Consider the following 20,726-nt stretch of genomic DNA (forward strand, 5'->3'; position numbering starts at 1 on the left):
GTGTGTGTGTGTGTGTGTGTGTGTGTGGTAGGGGGGTTACACAGGAAGTGGGAAGATGACTTTAAACCATCCACCCCCATCACCCACACACACACACACACACACACACACACACACACACACACACACGCTCACACTCAGGACCAGTTGGGGTTTGTGCTCCCATCATGGTTGACTGGGCATTGGGTTAAACGCTAACTTCCTCTCCCTGAGGTGACATGGTGTGTGTGTGTGTGTGTGTGTGTGTGTGTGTGTGTGTGTGTTCAGTAGGTACACACTGATCTGCAGCCAGTCAGTGAGCACTATTTGCTTTTCTAGTTTATTTTATTTTACTGTGTCTCTCATCTCCAGAATGTCAGAGGTTTGAAAGTCAAGGCGTTAATGACTAACGTGTGTGTGTGTGTGTGTGTGTGTGTGTGTGTGTGTGTGTGTGTGTGTGTGTGTGTACCTGTGCATGTTGCCGTTGGTGGTGAAGGTCTGTCCGCAGATGGAGCACTTGTAGGGTCTCTCCCCGCTGTGCACCAGCATGTGTCTGTCGAGCGACGAGGCCGAGCTGAGGCACTTCCCGCAGATGCTGCACGAGTGATCCGTCGCGCCGGTGTCTGCGTTGTGCTGCGGCCGAGAACACAAAAACACGTCAGCTACCGCTAGCGGCCGTGACACCAACACTTCATATTCACCTGAAACCATCTGTTTCTTAAAAAAAGGACCTTAACCAACAGTCAGGAGCTCCTTCTGTATGTAAAATGTATTTAAAAGCTAATATGAAGCTTCAGACTATGAAATAAATAGAGGTACCTGTCTGATGTGCATGGTCAGCTGGTGTTGTGACCCACAGCTCTTGTCACACAGTGGACAGATGTGAGTTGAGCCGTCATCTTTGGTGTCCTGGAAGGAAAAACAAAAACACACAGATACACGTTAACATGTTCTGACGGTTTTCTTCAGTAGAAATAAATTCCAATAAAAACAGTAAATGTAGTTTATTGTGACTGAATCCAACACACACACACACACACACACACACACACACACACACACACCATCCTGCAGCCAGAAACACTCACTACTGCACCAAACGTGGATTCATCCGCCGCTGAAAATAGTCCCCAACAAATTACAAATTGTTTGTTTGGTGTTTTAGGAAATTACTGAGACTTTTTTATAGGATTTATTGATAAATAGAGAATACTGCCTGCATTGATGCAACTGATTATGAACTCAACTCTGACACATCATCATCTTTTATGTTGATATGTTGAACTTGTCAGCAAACAGTTACAACATGATCATCACATTGATAATGTCAATAATTACTTGTGGGGTTCCTCAGGGTTCTATTCTTGATCCTTTGTAGTTTCAATCTGGTTAAAGCTGCTTGAAATGATGTTTTTTTTTGTCCACTTGTTTTCAGCAGAATAGTCTCTAAACATGACTTCTGTCATATTATCAGCTTATAGAGTAGTTGTGGCTAACATGTTAGCAAACAGTTGCTTATTTCCACATCCAGCAGTTACGGAGCAACATTATCATTCATGTGGAGTCGTGTTTCTGTCCACCTGGTGAATGTAAGTCCAATATTCACTCTCTTTTAGCTCTGTTTTTACTCTCTACCAACTCCTGAGGGAAATATCTGGCTCTTTAGCTGCTAAATGCTCCACTATGTTCACCAGCTAGCCTACAGCTAACTGTGTCTGTTTGCTGCTGAGGTAGTGTAAAGTCTGAGTCTCTGAAAACGACGCTATGAGACGCTGAGAGTGAACCAGAACAGTAAAGTTGCAGCCGGACAGATAAACAATGAGCTGAAACTCACTATAAAGCTCCGTAAAGCCGAGAGGAGCTGCAGAGTCTCTGATAATTCTCTGTAGATTCATCACCAACACATCACACACTGTTACAGATCAGACTGTGGCCTCAGAGACACATCACATCAAGCTGCAAAACCATCTGAGTGTGACTCACTGCAGACCTGAGACTCCGCCCTACACACACACACACACACACACACACACACACACACACACACACACACACACACACACACGCAGGGAAGCAACATTTCCCTTTCCTGATTCAGCCACAGGAAGTGATGAGGCGGAGAGGAATGCAACAGTGCATGATGGGAGACAAGAGGGGAGAAATGTACCACAATGATGAGGCAAAAGTATGAAGAGAGGAGAGAGGATGAGGAGGAGAGAGGATGATGAAGAAAAACTGATTCTTTCTTAATAAACTAAAACATGGCGCTCCGTCTGTCACGTTCAACTGAATAAATTAAATTAATTTCTGGAGCTTTCATCCGTTCATGAAGCTTCTTCTGTTCGCTGCTGTAAACGCAGACGGACACAGGAAGTGATGCGTCTCATTTGTTTGGATCAAACAGAAGATGAAGAAGAAGAAGTGGAGAGCGCCACCTACTGATCACACCTATACCTTACATAAATATAAATACGTGTAAAAATAGTTTTAAAAATGATGTGTGTGTGTGTGTGCGTGTACGTGTGTGTGTGTGTGTGTGTGTGCGTGTGTGTGTGCACGTGCGTGTGTGTGTGCGTGTGTGTGTGTACCTGGTTGCGTCGGGCGTTGCGGCTGGGCGGGGCTCTCATGGCCGACGTGAGCGTTTTGCTGGGGGAGGGGCTACAAGCAGAGAGGAAGCAAGAGAGTTAGGTGTTGTTGTCATGACAACATCATCACTCTGAGAACGTGTCGTACCAGACTGTGTTGAAAACCACTGAACTTTATTTACACGTCTAGTGGATACAGTAGATATTATACTGTTAGTGTGAAGCATCAATAATAAGTTCAACACGTTGTTTACTTGTTTTAGACCAAATATCAACAATCTTGCTGCGACGGGCTCATGAATATGTTTCAGTTAAAAATGCAGAGTTTGTGTTTGATAATGAACAGAGTCTGGTGGTTATTACAGAGACTAATAACTAAACTAAATAATCATTTGTGCTCTTGAATTGTTCAATTTTAATGCAAAAAAAACAACAACAAACATTTAATTCATGTTGTCAGATCCCTGCTGGTGCGTTCAAGGACACTCAAACATTCAGGTTTGACCTTTTTCACCAACAGACACCAACATCATTTCATTTTATTCCAGTTTGATTTTCAAAATGATGAATCTTAAAGACTAAACGTCACTAAACGTTGATTTCAGACTGCGTGTGAAAACGCCGGCCTCATTACGTATTCACCTGGGGGAGGGGCCGGCGGAGGAGTGGCCGGAGGTGACTCCGCTCCCTCCTTCTCCTCCTCCTCCTCCGCCGTTGATGGTCCCTGCTGCTGACATCACTGCTGACATCATGGCGTTGATGGAGGACAGGTCTCCTCCTCCCTCTGCTCCAATGATGCCTCCGCCTCCTCCTCCTCCTCCTCCTCCTCCTCCTCCTCCTCCTCCTTCTCCTCGGTCTCCGTTCTTTAGCTTCTCTCCTCCGCTCGCCGCCTCCGTTGCTCCCTCCATCACTCCGTTAATCGCTCCTGGTGGGGAGGACACATATTACTCACTACAGTGCTTCCTCCCCTCCCTCCATCGTTGAATGAAACTCTGCAGCTCATGCGTGCGAAGCTCAAATGTACCTTTGAGGTTATTGTGCGTCTTCTCCTCTGTTAGCTCCGCCTCTTCCTCATTTAACTCAGTGTTGGCTCCTCCCCCTTCTCGCTGCTCCTGTGTGGAGTTTTCCATCACTGCTGAAGAGTGAACAAACACACACACACTTTAAGATTTACACACACACTAATCTGTCACACCAAACCTGTCATAACAGTAGAGAAACTTAACTTATAGTGCAAGAAAGCGAGACTCACAAGAAGAAGAAAACATCAGGTTGAACTAGTGTTCAGGACAGTGAACAGTGTTAAGAGGTCTTAACTCATCCTCTAGCAGGTGTGTTTATATGTCTGATGATCATTAAACAGGCAGATTTTTTCAGTGGAGGCTGGTGTGAAGGTCGAAGGTCGACTCAGAATAGCACAGAGAGGCATCGAATGCTCAGCTCGCATCAAACGCCACACAAAGTGCATTTATATATATTAGAGAAAAGCTTTTCAGAGCTGATGAAGGTTATTAAAATCATTTGAACAGTTTTTTAAAAATTGAAGAGAAAAAGCAGACTTCAGGACAGTAAAACCACATTCTTGCTCACGACTTCTTTCATAACAGCATCCTTAGCTGCTCCTGTTTCCCTTTTATAGCTTCTGATTTATCACGACAGTAGAAAACACACGTTGATGAAGATGTGATGTGAGACGGCGGACGACAGCGGCCGCGACCTCTGATCTAGAGAACAAGAGCAGCTTTGGCTCAGCGCCGACTGGACGAGAGGGGATAACATAAAAAAAAAGGGTTTAACACCTGCCTCTATCATGGCCGAGAGACATAGAGACACACAGAGGAGAGAGAGAGAGAGAGAGAGAGAGAGAGACGTGTGTGATGTAACCAGAGAGTAAATATACTGTATAAGAACTTCATAGTGAAAATAAGGAATTTGAAGAGATTAGAGTTTTCTGAGAGTTGGTGGAGAACGAGGGATGATGATGGAGGAGAAGAAGAATGAGGAGAATGAGGGTTTTTTCCACAAAGAGGAGAAGAAGAAGAAGAAGAAGAAAGAGAAGAAGAAGAAGAACAAGAAGAAGAAGAAGTGATTACTGTTTCCTGTTTAGCAGCCCCCACAGGAAGACGCTCTCCAGAGCCGGCCACTTCCTCCTCCTGCTCAGCTCAGAGAGAGAGAGGCTGTGTGTGTGTGTGTGTGTGTGTGTGTGTGTGTGTGTGCATGTGTGTGCATGTGTGTGCATGTGTGTGTGTGTGTGTTAGAGGGTGGGAGAGGGTGTTTGACATTCCACATTCAAAGAAAAACTACGAGAAGGAAGCGAGAAAAGCAGCGAAGCCCACACACACACACACACACACACACACACACACACACACAGACACACACACACACACACACACACACACACACACACACACACACACACAGACACACATACACACATACACACACACACACACACACACACACACACACACACACACATAAACACACACACACACACATACACACACACACAGACACACATACACACACACACACACACACACATAAACACACACACACACACACACACACACACACACACACACACACACACACACACAGACACACATACACACACACACACACACACATAAACACACACACACACACATACACACACACACACATAAACACACATATAAACACACACACGCAAAGCTTGAATGGAGTTTGGAACAAACAGAAACAACAGAGACAGAAAGCTGCAGCGGTGACGATGGCAGAAACTAATTTAACCAAAATGTAAAGACGTAAAAATCTTCAAAATCTTGTTTTTCATTTTACAAAAAGAAGTCAAACATCTCAAATCATTAATTAATCTTGTTAAACTGTTGTTTTAATTTAGATAATTTTGTTTTAAATTTAACAACTCAACAAAACATGAACAGTGTTTTAATGAAAATATTTGAATTATTTTATTTCAGAGCATCTTCAGAGAAATGTTCAGATGAGACTTCCCACATGGTGTTTATATAGACTTTATTTTACTGCTGATACTTTTACTGTAGTTTACTGATGTTTCATGCAGTATTTTTACATTGTTGTTGAAGTACTTTTACTGCAGTAAAGAGTTCAATCATCAATCATTTCAGCTTGTAAATAAAATATGATTATTTATTATAAAACGAGAAGAAACGAAAGTATAAAAGAGAAAGAAAAAGATGAGGAGAGGATGAGTGGAGCTCTGCGAGTGACTGGTGACAACTGGCAGTGTGTGTGTGTGTGTGTGTGTGTGTGTGTGTGTGTGTGTGTGTGTGTGTGTTGTATTTCCACTGACCTCTCCTTGTATCACTGCTCTTACATGACAAACTGTAACATGGCCGTGGCAGGTGCACACACACGCACACACACACACGCACACACACACACACACACACCAGATCTGAAGCTTAGCCCGATTGTTTTTTACATTAGCATCATTCGTCTTCACCACACACACACACACACACACACACACACACACACACACACACACACACACACACACACACACACAGAGTGCTCAGGCAGCACTTTTTACAGCCTGCTGAAACGAACGGCAACAGATGGCTGCAAGAGGAGAGACGAGGAGGAGGAGGAGGGAGGAGGAAGGATGGAGAGCAGAGGGGATGACAAGGAGGGAGAGAGAGAGAGGGGAGATCAGATGTGTTCAAATGAAGGAAGGATGGTGGGAGAGAGAGGGAAGTAAGAACAGGAAAGACAAAAAGATGCAGCGAGTGTTGGTGAAAGTAGTTCCAGTTGTTAGATAAACTCCTGACCACGTACGAGGAAAACGTAGCTTTGTAGAAACGCTGTCATGTCGCTGACAGAACAGACGGTGGCGGTAGCGCTGCTGCAATTCAGTGGAAGAGGAAGAAGAAGAAACACAACGCCAGTAACAACAATGGCGGACGGCTTCATGCAAGTGTTCTCTTTATTGTCTAAATAAATAAACGCAGCTATCTACCGTCAGCAGAAACAGAAACAGTCTGATTCTTCTTCTTCTTCGCTGGTTTTCTGTGGCTGACTTGCTCACATGCCCAGTAGGAGGGCAATGACTCGTTTTTGGCGTTTTTTTTAAGGTATTTTCAGCAACGATTCACTGCAGGCTTCTTTGTGTGGTGATCATGAACGTCTGGACCGAATTTCATGACAAACCATCCAGTAATGGTTGAAATATTCACTGTCATTGCCATCCGATTACACCATGCTGCTAGCATAGCTAAAAGCCTAAACAAGCATATCTAAAACTGTTTAAAAATAGTTCATAACATTCAGGCTTGTTCAAGGATCAGTGTCTATTCATCTCTAATTAACTCAGACGTGATTACACAAACACTACACATGCTGTATACACACCCAGTGTTCTTATATTACTGATGTTACGGGGACATCTGTAAAAACAGTCACGTTGTGGGGACTCGCTTCCCTCATAGGGACAAAAATTAAGTCCCCATGACGACGTGAATGATTAAAACATTAGGGGGAAGACTTGGTTTAAGGTTGAGCTACAGTTAGAGGAGGTCTCCAGGAAATGAATGTGAGTCAATGTGATGGAAACACCACTGCGGGTGTGTGCGTGTGTGTGTGTGTGTGTGTGTGTGTGTGTGTGTGTCAGATAGCTGATGTTACTACATCTGTTCCCAGCCATCATTCACACACTGGCTTTGACACTCCCTCCTGACTCACACAAGCACACACGCACACACACACACACACACACACACACACCCGCACGCACACACACACACACACACACACACACACACACACACACACACACACACACACAGCGCTGACATCCTGACATTTTTGCACATCCATGCAAAAGCAGAAAAAAAAGGTCACCATGTGGGAGCCAGGGAGTAACTGGATGTATCTGTGTGTGTGTGTGTGTGTCTGTGTGTGTGTGTGTGTGAGTGTGTGTGTGTGTGTGTGAGTGTGTGTGTGAGTGTGTGTGTGTGTGTGTGTGTGTGTGTGTGTGTGTGTGTGTGATGGAAAAGTTTGCTCTTTGTGCCAAAGTGCTGCAAACAAAGAATGCTGCTCCATTTATCCATCCTGCCTCCTCCTCCTCCTCCTCCTCTTCTTCTCTCTCTGCTACTCACTGCAGCTTCATCACTCCATCCCCTCCTCATCCTCTCATCCTGTCTCATACTTTTCCTCGCTGTAATCATTCCTCCTGTTCATACTGGATATGAAAAGATCCTTCAAATGTGTTTTCAATGGAAGTGATGGAGGATAAAATCCACAGTGTGTCCACACAGTCATTTAAAAGTCTGTGTGAAGCTTCTATTCAGCCTCATCAGTCTGAGTTAGTCATATCAAGTGGATATCTGACACATTTACAGTCTTTTTAGCATCAAATTCCCTCTTTGTGTTTCCTCGGACAGTGTTTCCCTGTTGAGCTGCAGGTGGAAGTATAGTTACAAAAAGAGGAACTTTGGCACTAAAAAGACTGTAACGTTGAAAGATATCTACTTGATTTGACTCATTTAGACGCTGAAGCTTCATTAAGGTCATTATGAAGGGATCTTCTAATGGTCAGTATGAACAGGAGGAATGATTACAGCAAGAAAAACAGCTTTAATGTTCATTTGGGCTCTTGAAAAACTGTGAACTCGTCCTTTAAATGTAGTAAAGTTTTGAGGTTTTTATATTAAACAGGAGTCTCCTGTCAGGTAGTAAAGATTTCACAGAAAAGGAGAGAATTCTTTCACAGAATTTAACAGCGGGACAGAAGGGCCTGACTCAACTTTAATTGCCAGAAATTGTGGTAACGTGTTTTAGGACGTGGGGCATTTTGGCATTTCCAAACAGCCCTGACCTCTGCAGCATTTCCTGACCTGGCAACCTCAGCTGAACACACAAACACTCTGCTCAGGCTGGGAAACACTCTCCACCAGCAACCAGACAAAATTAACTGGATTGAGCAGAGAACTAGCTGTAGTTTTCCCATCTCATTTCTGGCTTTTTCAGTCACACGGATGTCACCGACAACATAAACCTCCTGCTGTGTGGGGCACCTGTGTGAGGATGTAACTCAGTGACAGACAGCTATTACAGCGGAGGACGGATGGCTGAAGAGATGGATGGAGAGTCTGGAAGTTTCCTGTCACCTAAAACCTATAAATCCTCTCCTTTCATCTGACATGACAGCTGTGACATAAAATCTGGATGCCAGAGTCACAGCAGGGATCTGCCTCAAGTTTCTATGACTTATATACAAGAATAAAAATCCAATTCATAAGCTTATAACTCTAAATGATCCACAGGGCTACAACTTCTTATTTTCAATTTATGATTGATTACTTTAATGTCCTATCACAGGTTTCTAAAATATCAACAAAGGATTGAATGTTAGCATGTTGATTAGCACAAAGTTGTTACCAGCAGTTGTAACTTTACTAAATCAGAATAAATTACTTTCTCTCTTTAATCAACTAATTGTTTCTGCGCTAACTTAGTAATATTCTCATTGATGTTAGCAGCCTTTAAAGCTAACAAACTAGCATCGTGTGGTACTGGTAGCATCCCAAGAAGCTCAGAAGTAGTTTTTTGGTGAGCTAATCGGCATTAGCTTAGTATTCAGCTTGGGAGTTGTTATCCTTTAACAGCCTAGCATTAGCAGTTAGCATCGTTGGATAGAGTACAGAGGCTAACAATCAGTTCTGACCCATTCGGTGCAGAACGTTCGGTTCAGCAACTCCATATGAGCCAAACTATTACTGCTAAATTTGCCTAACGCATTTAAAATTAGGTCTTAACGCATGTGGAGGATAAATTACAAAGTGAGAGTTTGTTGAAAAAAGCTCAGCAGGTCAGCAGCAGTTTACTGTTAATAATGCTCTGTCATTGTTACAGCCACACGCTTTAACGCTAACTTTTTAAAAACCAAAGAACAAAAATGTTCAAGAATGACTTTCTTTTTCCCCTGCTGTACTGAAAATACTGAACCAAGAAATCTGTGTACTTTTACACACCTAGCAGTAACCTATAGAGCATTAGCAACTTTAGTAGCCGGCTAGCATCATTTACAGCCACAGTCATGTGTCGGGCAGAGAGCCAGAGGCAAACTGACAAAACTGACACCTGCTGTAGAAAGCAAACAGCCCTGCAGGACTCATCCTCAACTCTCTCTGCTTTCTGCTTTTAACTCTTCCTCTTCTCTTCCTGCTTCTCCTTTTTTATATTTATATCACTCTGCTTTTGCGTGGTGGGATATTTGTATATACAGTCTGTGTTTAGCAGTGGGATGAGGCGAGGGATGGAGGGATGTATAGAGAGATAGATAGAGGAGTGGGGGAGGACTGGATCCGGTGACCATATGTTGGTTATTTATTGCCCTCCCCTAACCCCCGCTCCTAACTGTCGTTCTCTCTCTTCACCTCATTCAAAATGGCTTCATACACATACAGTTAAACGCCCCAGAGACACACGGAAAACCAGATTCCAGTCAACATTCCTATAAACATACATCCAGGCTTCATTAGCCTATAGTCAGTGCTGACTGAGTCTCCAATTACAACAAGTACAACTGGAGGAAACTGATCTAAATACAAAACCCATAACATACAACCATAAAACAAATATAAAATATTAATCACTGGGTTAAGATTTGACCCAGTTTCGGTCAATACAGCACCAATGCAACATTGGATTAATGTTACATGTGGTTGTTTTGACCCAGTTTTATTTTTTATTTTACTGTTGGGTTATTTACCCAAACTAAAGCTTGTTATAATCTACTCTTTTTAAACTTACATGTCATGGTTTGTTGTTAGTTGTTAATAACTTGTGTATCTTTTTAATGTCATATGCACATAGTTTTGTACAAGAAAATACATTCGTGACAGATTTGGGGTCAAAATAACAGATTGCTACTGGCTAAAACTCAGTGACTTTTAGTATGTAGCATCTGAGGCTACAAGCTCACTAACTACTCATATAAAGGCGTATTATTTTCATATTACATTAGCATAAAGGCTAGTTTTGTTAAAGCATCATATTATTTAGAACATGAAATTGCCACTATAAGTCATGTTGAATCTTGTGTTATTTATGCTACGTTAGCAAACCTTGTATGACAAAATGAAGTAATATTGCTAGCATCTTAAGCTAATTAGCTTACATAGCTATCTTTGTTTAACTGACAGACTACTGATTGAGGCAACCGCAGCTAATTAGCTTCAGTTGGTGATGTCGACATTTAGGCTATTTAAACCTGTTAGCAAAGTAGATATATTTTTATATTATTTTTTTAATGGTCTTTAAATGTTTTCAACAACTACATTAGGTTGTTTGACAACTGACATGAACATCTGGTAATTAATGGTGATGATGTTGATATTTAGGCTAATCAAACTAGTTAGAAAACCAGACGATTTTTTATTTTTTTTAATGAAGTATAATGTTTTCAATAACAACCTTACTTGTAATATTTTTGTTTCTATGTAGCAGAGATGTTAAATCTGATGATATTTATGCTAACATTACCTCAAACTACCACTGACAGAAAACAGGGACTCTTGAATCTCAAGTCATTTACACCAAGTAGGTACCATCCCAGACAAGTACTGGTACTAGCATCTGTAGTTAATTAGCCTACAAAGCTATTTTTGCTATACTGATGCAGGCAGCTGAAGCTAATTAGTTTAAGTCAGCTGGATCAACTTTTCAGCTGCAGCATTTTCATCCAATTACTTTTCATGCTAAAATGGCAGCCGAAAGTCCAGCTGAAGAGCAAAATGATTTTTCTGAAACTGTACTGAAACAGAGTGCGAGCGATGAACATTAAAGCTGTTTTTCTTGCTGTAATCATTCCTCCTGTTCATACTGACAATCAGAAGATCCCTTCATAATGACCTTATAATGGAAGTGATGGAGGACAAAATCCACAGTCCTCCTTCTGTACAAAAAATGTATTTAAAAGTTTATCTGAAGCTAATATGAAGCTTCAGCGTCCAGATTGAACAGGAGGAATGATTACAGCGAGGTAAACCTCTTTCACTGTTCATACGGACACCTGACTGCTGGTTTAAAGACACACTGGAAACATTGTGAAGCCTCCTTTAACATTACAGTACAGAGTAATAGTCAACAGGTGCTTTATAACTTAGCGTCCAACATTAATGCTCCAACGCCTAAAGCTACTGACACAACAAGCTAAAATAGCTACATGTGATGGATGCTCCTTTCCTGCCAGTGCATGCTTAAATTAGTTTAAAAATTAAACTTCATTTGAGGCATCTCAGCTTTTCATTGAGACTGATATATTGCCCCGAAGTAAACCTTCAATCCTACTGAGAAATGGCAGTGATGCTGGTATTTCAGCTAATCCTGCTCGTTACTTAACTCGACTGTGAGGCCACAGAAACTCTTGATCTCTTTCTGTTTCTGTGTCTCGACCACAACAGGAAGCTCACACTCACGGGAGTCACAGGAGAGTGCTTTGCTGCTTCCCCATGTGTGAGAGAGTGTGTTCAGAGCGAGAGAGATTGATGGTCATTCTCTCCCTCTCTCTCTCTTTTCACTGACGACGCCCTCCCTCCCCTCTCCTCTCCCCTCCCCTCCCTCACCACCATCTAACACTCAGCTGCCATCACCCATCCTCCACTCCTGACGTCCCTCCTTCCTCCGCTCCCTCGCAGCAGAACTTTGCCCTAACTTGTTAACACACCTATGAAACTACACACACAATAACCCGACTTTACGCCGGCATCACCTGGTCGTTTACAACAGAAACGTATATCTTTTAATGAGCTCATGACTCCACTCATCATTACAAAAAGTGGAAACTGTTGCACAGATGTTTTCATAAAATATAATAGTCAGTTGATGGTCTATCTGGTCAAGTTTACCTACTTCTACTAGCACCACTTGGAGTTAATCCATCACTTTTAGCTACTTGTTTCAACTGTTAATGCATTGCTTTTATCTGATTACTGCACCTGCTAATCCATTCATTTTATATAATTTGGTTTAACTAATACTTTAAAGTCCAACTGAAATCAGATTCCCTCTTTGCAACATGTTTTTAAACATTGTTTAGAAAAGTCTCCGCCGGCTGGAGGGTTTGTGTCGGTATCTGTGTTTGATTGACAGCAGCTGGCAGGCTACCGGTGTTTGTTTACCAAAGTAAACAAACACCTCATGGACGGACAGCGTGTCGCTAACGGGCATTTTTGAAAGAGCAACGACCAAGCCAGCATCTAACTGGTCCGAAGTGAAGTTTGCAGTTCATGTGCTGCAGCTGAGCAGATAATTAGCTATGTAGCTTGCTAACTGATGTTAGCGGTGCGCTTTTCCCCCCCTCAGTGAATGTTTGTTTGGCGGCTCGTTCAACAAGCTAAACTGCAGGACAAGACGTGTGTTTATATTTGTAAGTTAAGATAAGAAGGAGACGTTAGCAGGAAGCTAATGAGGGTTGTTGTTCAGCGTCTTGAGGAGCAGGATGCAGTCAGGCTCAGTGTGACCGTCTGCTCTGCTGGTGAGAGAACGACACGACGTTACATCATGCAAAAGATTTGATTTGCTGTATTGAAATAAGGAACTAATGGTATGAAATCAAACAATTACAAATGTTAATTTCTCTCTTGGTTTCAGGTTTTTTTTTTCTCAAAGTAGAACAGGACTGACAGAGCAGATATGCTGCTGTCGACTAAAAAAAAAAAAAGGGAAGTTTAATTTTATTTTAAACTATGACACTGAGTTTTGCCTCAGATTTGCTCTTAATTTTTGCTGCAAGAAGACGACAACCCAGACTCTCTCTGCTCATCTTCCTCTCTCCTCCCTCCCTTCTCTCTCTCTCTCTCTCTCTCTCTCTCTCTCTCTTGCATCATCTTGTCTTTCAGGCTCTTCCCTCCTCTGTGTGCTTTCTATCCTCCAGCTTAGTTACAGATTGACCGGTGTGTGTGTGTGTGTGTATGTGTGTTTGCGGTGCAGTCAACACACACACAAAAAAAAAAAAACACACACACACAGAGTGGAGTTTAGACCCGACGTGATAAAGTGTTGAGATAGCATCGACGGTGTGTCAGCTCTACTGTAAGGCATACCAGAGCCTGGAGGCAGCGGGGGGAGGGGAGAGTCTCAGCCAACCACTGAGCAGTCTGACTGTGGAAAATGTCTGCCAGCTCTCAGCCAATCAGCACGCAGATTCCTCTACTCTCTCTCTCTCTCACTCACTTGAACAAACACACACACATTCATCCTGTGTGTGTGTGTGTGTGTGTGTGTGTGTGTGCAGTCTCATCTTTACTAAGAACTCAAGTGTAAACTGAACAACACTCATTTCCTCCATTTTTTTGCAGAAAAAAATATGTTAATTATGTTTAAAGTCACATTCAGACTTCATTTCCCTTTTAGAAAACAGTCATAAAAAGACTTTAAATACATCTGGAAGTGAATTTAACAGCTGATGGACTCACAGAAACCTGATTTTAGTGAGCCAATTTTTCACTAGTGCGTTGTGCAAACAGTCACAATCACTTTATTTATGCTCACAAAACTCACTCAGCCATCATTTGGCTTCCAATGATTGTCTAACACACACACACACACACACACACACACACACACACACACACACACACATACGCGCTGCTATCATGTCATGTAAATTCTCATTACATCTGATTGGTGATGGTGTAAATGTTTCTCTGACGGTAGTGAAACGGTGAGCGCCGATGTCAAGAGCGATGTCCGTCATCCCGCACAAAACATCTGGGAGCGTTTCCGTTTGATGGATCAGTTAAAATGAAAACAAACCAATATTTCTGCATCACATGACTTTAGAGGAGAAGATACTGTATGTGTGATGAAGAGGAGGAGCTGAAACGGAACAAAATAAGATGTTTGAACATATTTAAAGTCCTTTAAGAATCAGATATTTGCAGATTTACTGAGATGTGAAAGTAACAAGTGAAGAACAAAAAGCATCTGTGTTTGTTCTGCCACCAAACAGAAGTAGAACTAACTGAAAACATACTAAATCCAACGTTCACGGCTCAGCCCTGTGACTATGAAAACTGCCTTAAAGCCGAGGCCATAAATCATTAAAGTCTAACATACAAAGGCTTTGATTGAACATTAAGCTGCTGCACAAACACAACACATTCACTATGAGAAGGAAAAAGAACAAGGAAACCACAAAACATCCTTGCAAATCAGAGAAATGAGAGCCAGAAACTACAGAGGAACTCAGGAAATAGATGGAGCCGCAGTCACAGAAACATCATGATGAAACTAACAAGAGTCTCGTTTGCATCACATGCAAAAAGCAAAAGTATGTGAAAACATGTGCTTGTTTTTTTACACAACAACAACAACTTATATTTTCTGCAACAAGCTGAAGAAAAACGAGTGATGTGAAGCTGACAGGTGAAGAGGCGGAGCGAGGGAACGGCAGGTGATGCAGCGTTTACAGGTGTTTTATTTTGAAAACGTTTTTTTTTTTTTTGAAAGCGGATGGAAGACGGCGGAGATGCTCAAGAATGAGGAAGTGGAGGAAGGAAGGAGGGCGGGGGAGGATGGAGGGATGACGGCCATGCTGCTGGACGATGGGGGGGGGGGGGGGATGAGAGAGAACGAAAGAGGGGATGGGGGTGGCGGGCGCGATGATGTCGGAAGCGAGGGATGAAAGACAGAGAGAGAGAAAGTTATGAAGAAGCGCGGCAGGCAGAGCGATGGCTGTGGGATGGATGGATGGATGGATGGATGGATGGATGGATGGATGGATGGAGGAGGGAGGAGTATATTTACCCGTCCTTTTCGTAAAGCAACGTTCGCTCACTCGTGTCTCGGGGGCGGGGCGGGCGGGCGGGAGGGGGCGGGGTTTGTTGTGTGTGTGTCTGCAACCTCTGCTCACACTGCAGGGGGAGAGCACAGAGAGACAGTCAGTGACACACACACACACATATATATATACACACACACACACACATATATATACACACACACACACACATATATATACACACACACACACACACATATATATATACACACACACACACACACATATATATATACACACACACACACACACACATATATATATACACACACACACACACACATATATACACACACACACACACATATATATATATATATATACACACACACACACATATATACACACACACACACACACACACACACACACACGGGAAACAACAGGTATTAATACACACCTGGACATACAATGTGCCAAGAAAAAAAAAAACACACAATTTCAAATAAAAACACAACAATTCTTTAATTTACGGTCTTTAATTCAATGTTGATTCATGTGCACTGTCCCCCCGACAAATAAACCAATAAAATAAACAAATCAATAAACTTAAAAAGATTCAATTAACGACTAATTACATCATTCTTTTCAGGGAAAATGACAGACCTGTAAATTAAAGTATCGTTAACACTGATAGACGTTAATGTAGTTCTTCCTCCAGAGAGAATCCATGTGTACTACGATAATAAAGATAATAATGATAATCATGATAAGTATTTCCTTTGAAGTTGCAATATGGCATTAATAACAGCAGCGGTGGACGAAGTACTCAGATACTTTACTGTAGTAGAAGTACAAATACAACAAAGTAAAAATACTCCAATACAAGTAAAAGTCCTGCACGAAACATCCTCCTACAGTAAAAGTACATAAGTATTATGAGCTTGATGTAGTTAAAGTATTGCAGTAAAAGTACATAAGTATTATGAGCTTGATGTAGTTAAAGTATTGCAGTAAAAGTAGTGGTTTGGTCCCTCTGACTGATATATTATTATATATGACATCATTAGATTATTAATAGTGAAGCATCAGTGTTAGAGCAGCATGTTACTGTTGTAGCTGCTGGAGGTGGAGCTAGTTTACACTACTTTATATACAGTTAGCTAGTTTAGTCCAGTGGTTCCCAACCTAGGGGTGGGGCCCCTCCAAAGGGTCAGCAGATAAATCTGAGGGGTGGTGAGATGATTAATGGGAGAGGAAAGAAGAAAAAACAAAGTTCTGATACACAAATCTGTTTTCAGTTTTTGGACTTTTTCTCTAATCTTTGATTTTTGCTGAAATATTGGATCATTTGAACATTTATTGAAATGAAAGCATGTGAGAAGTTTAGAGGGAAAAATCACTATTTGGTGGAGCTGTTAACAACTCATAGACATGTGAAATGTGACCCCGACTACACACTGCTTTTTGTAAGACGTCAAAAGACAAAAAGGTTGGAAACCACTGGTTTCATCTTTAACAATGTGTTGTATTTTAAAAGCTTGTTATATTATCCATTGTGTCAAATCTTCATCTGAAAAGTAACTAAAGTTGTCAAATAAATGTAGTGGAGTAGAAAGTACAATATTTCCCTCTGAAATGTAGAAAGTAGCATCACATGAACACAAACGCAGCTTCACTTCCTGTATCAAACACAAACTGAGGTCAAAGTGCAGCGTAGTGAGTCGTAGTGTTCTTGTGTGCTGATACGATCACTAGTCAGATTACAGAGAAACTTCACTGAGACGGCGCCATGCAGAGAGAGAGAGACTCAGTGCATCATGGGTAACAGAGGAGATACCTGGCATCGTCAGTATGTAGGCCAATGTCAGATAACAAGGAGACACTTAAAAAGACACATAAAGTTCCTTAAAATCAGGTCGAGCTTTAGTTGTGAGAAGCTGCTGACATTTATATAAAACTACTAGAGAACACAGAGGAATGTAAAGAGCAGATTCAGAGTGAAAAAAGCAGAGTTGTAGCATTTATGATTAGAAAAATAACTACTCAGCAATTTCACGGTGTTGTTTAGTTGTGAAAAGAGGAATCAGGCATGTGGACGGGAGAAATGACGTCGCAGACACGTGATTTATGGGTTTAAAAAGGAAATGATGCGTGAAGTTAAACACATGAGATACCTGCAGTTTAAACAGCAGATAATAACATGTTTAAAGTCAGATACATAAAGGCCTGCAAGATATTAATAAGGATATTTCATGATAAAGCTAATCAGGCTGTTTCCTAAAGATGAGACACTGGTGATTTAAGAAGCTGGAATCTGATCATTTGGATGATTTAGTGTAAAAATGAAGAGTAATAAAAAGAAGACGGTTTGTGAGGAAGCTGCTGCTGAATTAATACAACTGGCTCTAGATAAAAAAACGGAGGCTTAGAGCCGAGCTAAAGACGGCGAGGAGCTCCTGATGCAGACGGGATGAACACGAGGCGGGGAGGGAGGGAGGGACGATAATCTGCTACTGTTAGACGGGTAGACTGAGGTAAGAACAGCAGGGGAGGGATGGAGGGATGGAGGGATGGAGGGAGGAGAGAAAAATCTGACAGGGGAAGACATAATGAGAGCGAGGATGGATGGATGGATGGATGGATGGATGGAGGGAGGGGATGCAACAGGCTGCATGAATGAAGAGTGGATGTATTTATGGATGGATGGAGGGATGATGGAGGGATGAAGAGGAAACAGAGAGGGGGGAGGAGGAGGAGACAGAGAGAGAAAGATTAAAAGCTTAAGAGGGTTGGTAAGACTAATTAGTAGGCAACTGAGGATGGACAGAGAGGAGAGGAGAGGAGAGGAGAGGAGAGGAGAGGAGAGGAGGAGACATCTTTACCAATTAACTAAAATCAATACAGCAACAAAGACAGATTATTGTTAATAAGCCTGAAGGGAAACTTTAAACTACAACACAAAAACAATTAGAGATATAAACTCTGATCAAGCAGGATGATTTAAGGTGCGACGTTCTGTATCTGCTGGTGCTAATGGAGCGGTGTATTGTTGGGAGATAGAGGAGGTGTAAGCTGATCCAGGGAGGTGCCACAGCTCCCACCTCTAAACCAGGGTTTATCACCATGTTCTCCCTCCACCACACAAAGCCCCCGCTAAGCCAGCAGCTAATGAGCTACCCCGCTAACTCACTTTAGCTTTGTTGTGCTACACACAGCCCTGCTGCATTGTTCGTAGCTTTAAAAGGTTCTCCGCCTGCAGCTTTAAAACCTGCAGCAGCACCGCCGCCGCCGCCGCTGACAGGAAGAGCTGCACATGTTACAACCAGGCTTCACATTTCATGATGACAGAAGTTAGAAAAAAATTCAAATCATGGAGCTGCTGGACTTTGAGGCTATTTTGCTCAATCAAACCTGCTCCTGTCTTAGTTTAACTCAAACCGCCATCTTTCTCTAAACTTAACCACACCTGAACCACACACACGTCACAATACACCAAGATATAAAGAGCAAAAGACGACAGATGAGGCTAATCAGACACCTCATCATAAATAACGGAAGAGTGTCATTTAAATATCAATGATAATAAAGTTAGATGTCTTTTAAACAAATCTCTCATATTGTGATTCGGCAATAATCAAACCGTTCTAAAAACAATCAATATTTATTTATAAAAGTCTGTATGGATCAAAATGACTCGTGAGGAAAGATTGCCGCCGGGGTCGTCTTCCCTGGGTCGAGGGGGGGGGGGGGGGGGGGGGGGGAGTTGCCCCTTTACAAGATTTCACATTTAGTTTAATAATAACAAAGTTTTAGTCTGTTATGATTTTGTCTAAATGTGTTTACTAAAGCATCCTGCTTTAAAAGACATACAAATTAATGTTAGCATTTAATATTAGCATGTAACATTAGAATTTAATATTAGCATTTAACATTAGCATTTAATATTAGCATTTAACATTAGCATTTAACGTTAGCATTTAATATTAGCATTTAACATTAGCATTTAACGTTAGCATTTAATATTAGCATGTAACATTAGCATTTAACGTTAGCATTTATTATTAGCATGTAACGTTAGCATTTAATGTTAGCATGTACGTTTTCATGTTTTGATGATAAAAGACACCAAAAATATGAACATAAATCTGTATTTTAGAAGTTATTTGGAGTCAGATGTGACTGTTAGCTTGTTACTCAATGATGGTTTGTTGTCTTGTAAACTAGTTTTTACCTGACGGAGAAAATTAAAGTGAAAATTAAAAATTTTTAGAAGAAAACCTCTAAATGACATGCAGTTATTCATCGAGGGTAAATCAGGATAACCTGGAAATAAAAAGTAAAAGCTGCAAACTTCTGCTCCAAAGCATCATTTCAAATGATCAAAAAGTTTAATGATTAAATAACTTGTACGACAGTTAAAAGTGAAGCACTGGAGTATAAAACCTCCGACTTCTTCAAGACGTCTGCTCTGCTCCGTTTAACAGACTTTTTTTTTTTTTTTTTTAAACCGCAATTTACTACCAACTCTTAAGCCATGAAACATTAACCAGCCGTGGCGTCGGTGTGTGTGTGCTGGTTAGTGTCTGTTACAGTGTAACTGGGTTGACTGGAAATGAGCAGGAGGAATGACGGAGCAAAAAAAAAAACCTGAGAGCAGTTTGTGGATGAAAAGATGCTTCCAACTGTGAAAGCAGGCCAGCGGCCATCAGCGGGCCTGTAACACACGCCGACGGTAAAAATAACTCGCCGAGCAGGATGAGGAATGTGTGTGTGTTTAAGAATGCTGCTCTGCTTTTGGTTGACAGGCACAGACAAGTGCAGAGGGCCCGAAGGAGGAGAGGAGAGGAGACAAAAGAGGAGAGGAGGAGCAGAGGAGAAGGAGGAGCAGAGGGAGGAGAAAAAAATGGAGAAGACGCTTCGGGAGAGGAAAGAATTAGACAAGACGCAGGAGGAGGAGGAGAGATGAGATGATGAAGGTTGGAGTAGAAGATCAGAGGAGGAGGAGAGAGGAGGGATGGTGTTCAGACTGTATCTAAGCACCGCTTCACCTTTTAGATAAGTTCTATTTAAATAAGATATTATCATGATTATAATGAACTTTATTAGGATTGTCATCAACAAAGTGCTTCACATAAAACAGAATAAAAGCAGCATCGAGTAAAATCAGGGAAGACGAAGCGATGAAAGGACGTTAAGAGTCTAATTATCTCGTTATCAAAGATTAATTCGAACATTATCACAACATCGTCCACAAAAAGACAAGAAAAATATGGAGAAACACTGCTGCCAAGTTCACTTTAACATCATGCAGCCACAACATGTCAAATATTAATAATATTAAAACAAGCAGTTTATTAAGTTTTATTTTGACGGCTTCAAAGATGCTGAAACTTGAAAAGACATAG

The 20,726-nt window shown here is 41.7% G+C and overlaps 1 protein-coding gene across 4 annotated transcripts in view; it reads right to left on the reverse strand.

Moving 5' to 3' along the window:
• rreb1a (ras responsive element binding protein 1a) overlaps positions 1–20,726 on the reverse strand; it is a 78,584-nt gene that overhangs the window by 33,536 nt on the left and 24,322 nt on the right. Inside the window, exons 2-7 of one of the 4 annotated variants that reach the window (XM_067578245.1) lie at positions 15,345–15,451; positions 3,589–3,696; positions 3,207–3,489; positions 2,568–2,637; positions 799–888; positions 449–612 (exon numbers count right to left, since the gene is read on the reverse strand). In XM_067578245.1, coding sequence (XP_067434346.1) covers positions 449–612; positions 799–888; positions 2,568–2,637; positions 3,207–3,489; positions 3,589–3,694 — 713 coding nt within the window. In that variant the 5' untranslated portion in view covers positions 3,695–3,696; positions 15,345–15,451. Of the gene's footprint in view, positions 1–448; positions 613–798; positions 889–2,567; positions 2,638–3,206; positions 3,490–3,588; positions 3,700–15,344; positions 15,452–20,726 lie in introns of all 4 variants that reach the window. The other 3 variants (XM_067578244.1, XM_067578243.1, XM_067578242.1) reach the window with 3 other exon arrangements.

This window comes from Thunnus thynnus, chromosome 21 (assembly GCF_963924715.1).
Source record: "Thunnus thynnus chromosome 21, fThuThy2.1, whole genome shotgun sequence".
Classification (NCBI taxonomy): Eukaryota; Metazoa; Chordata; class Actinopteri; order Scombriformes; family Scombridae; genus Thunnus; species Thunnus thynnus.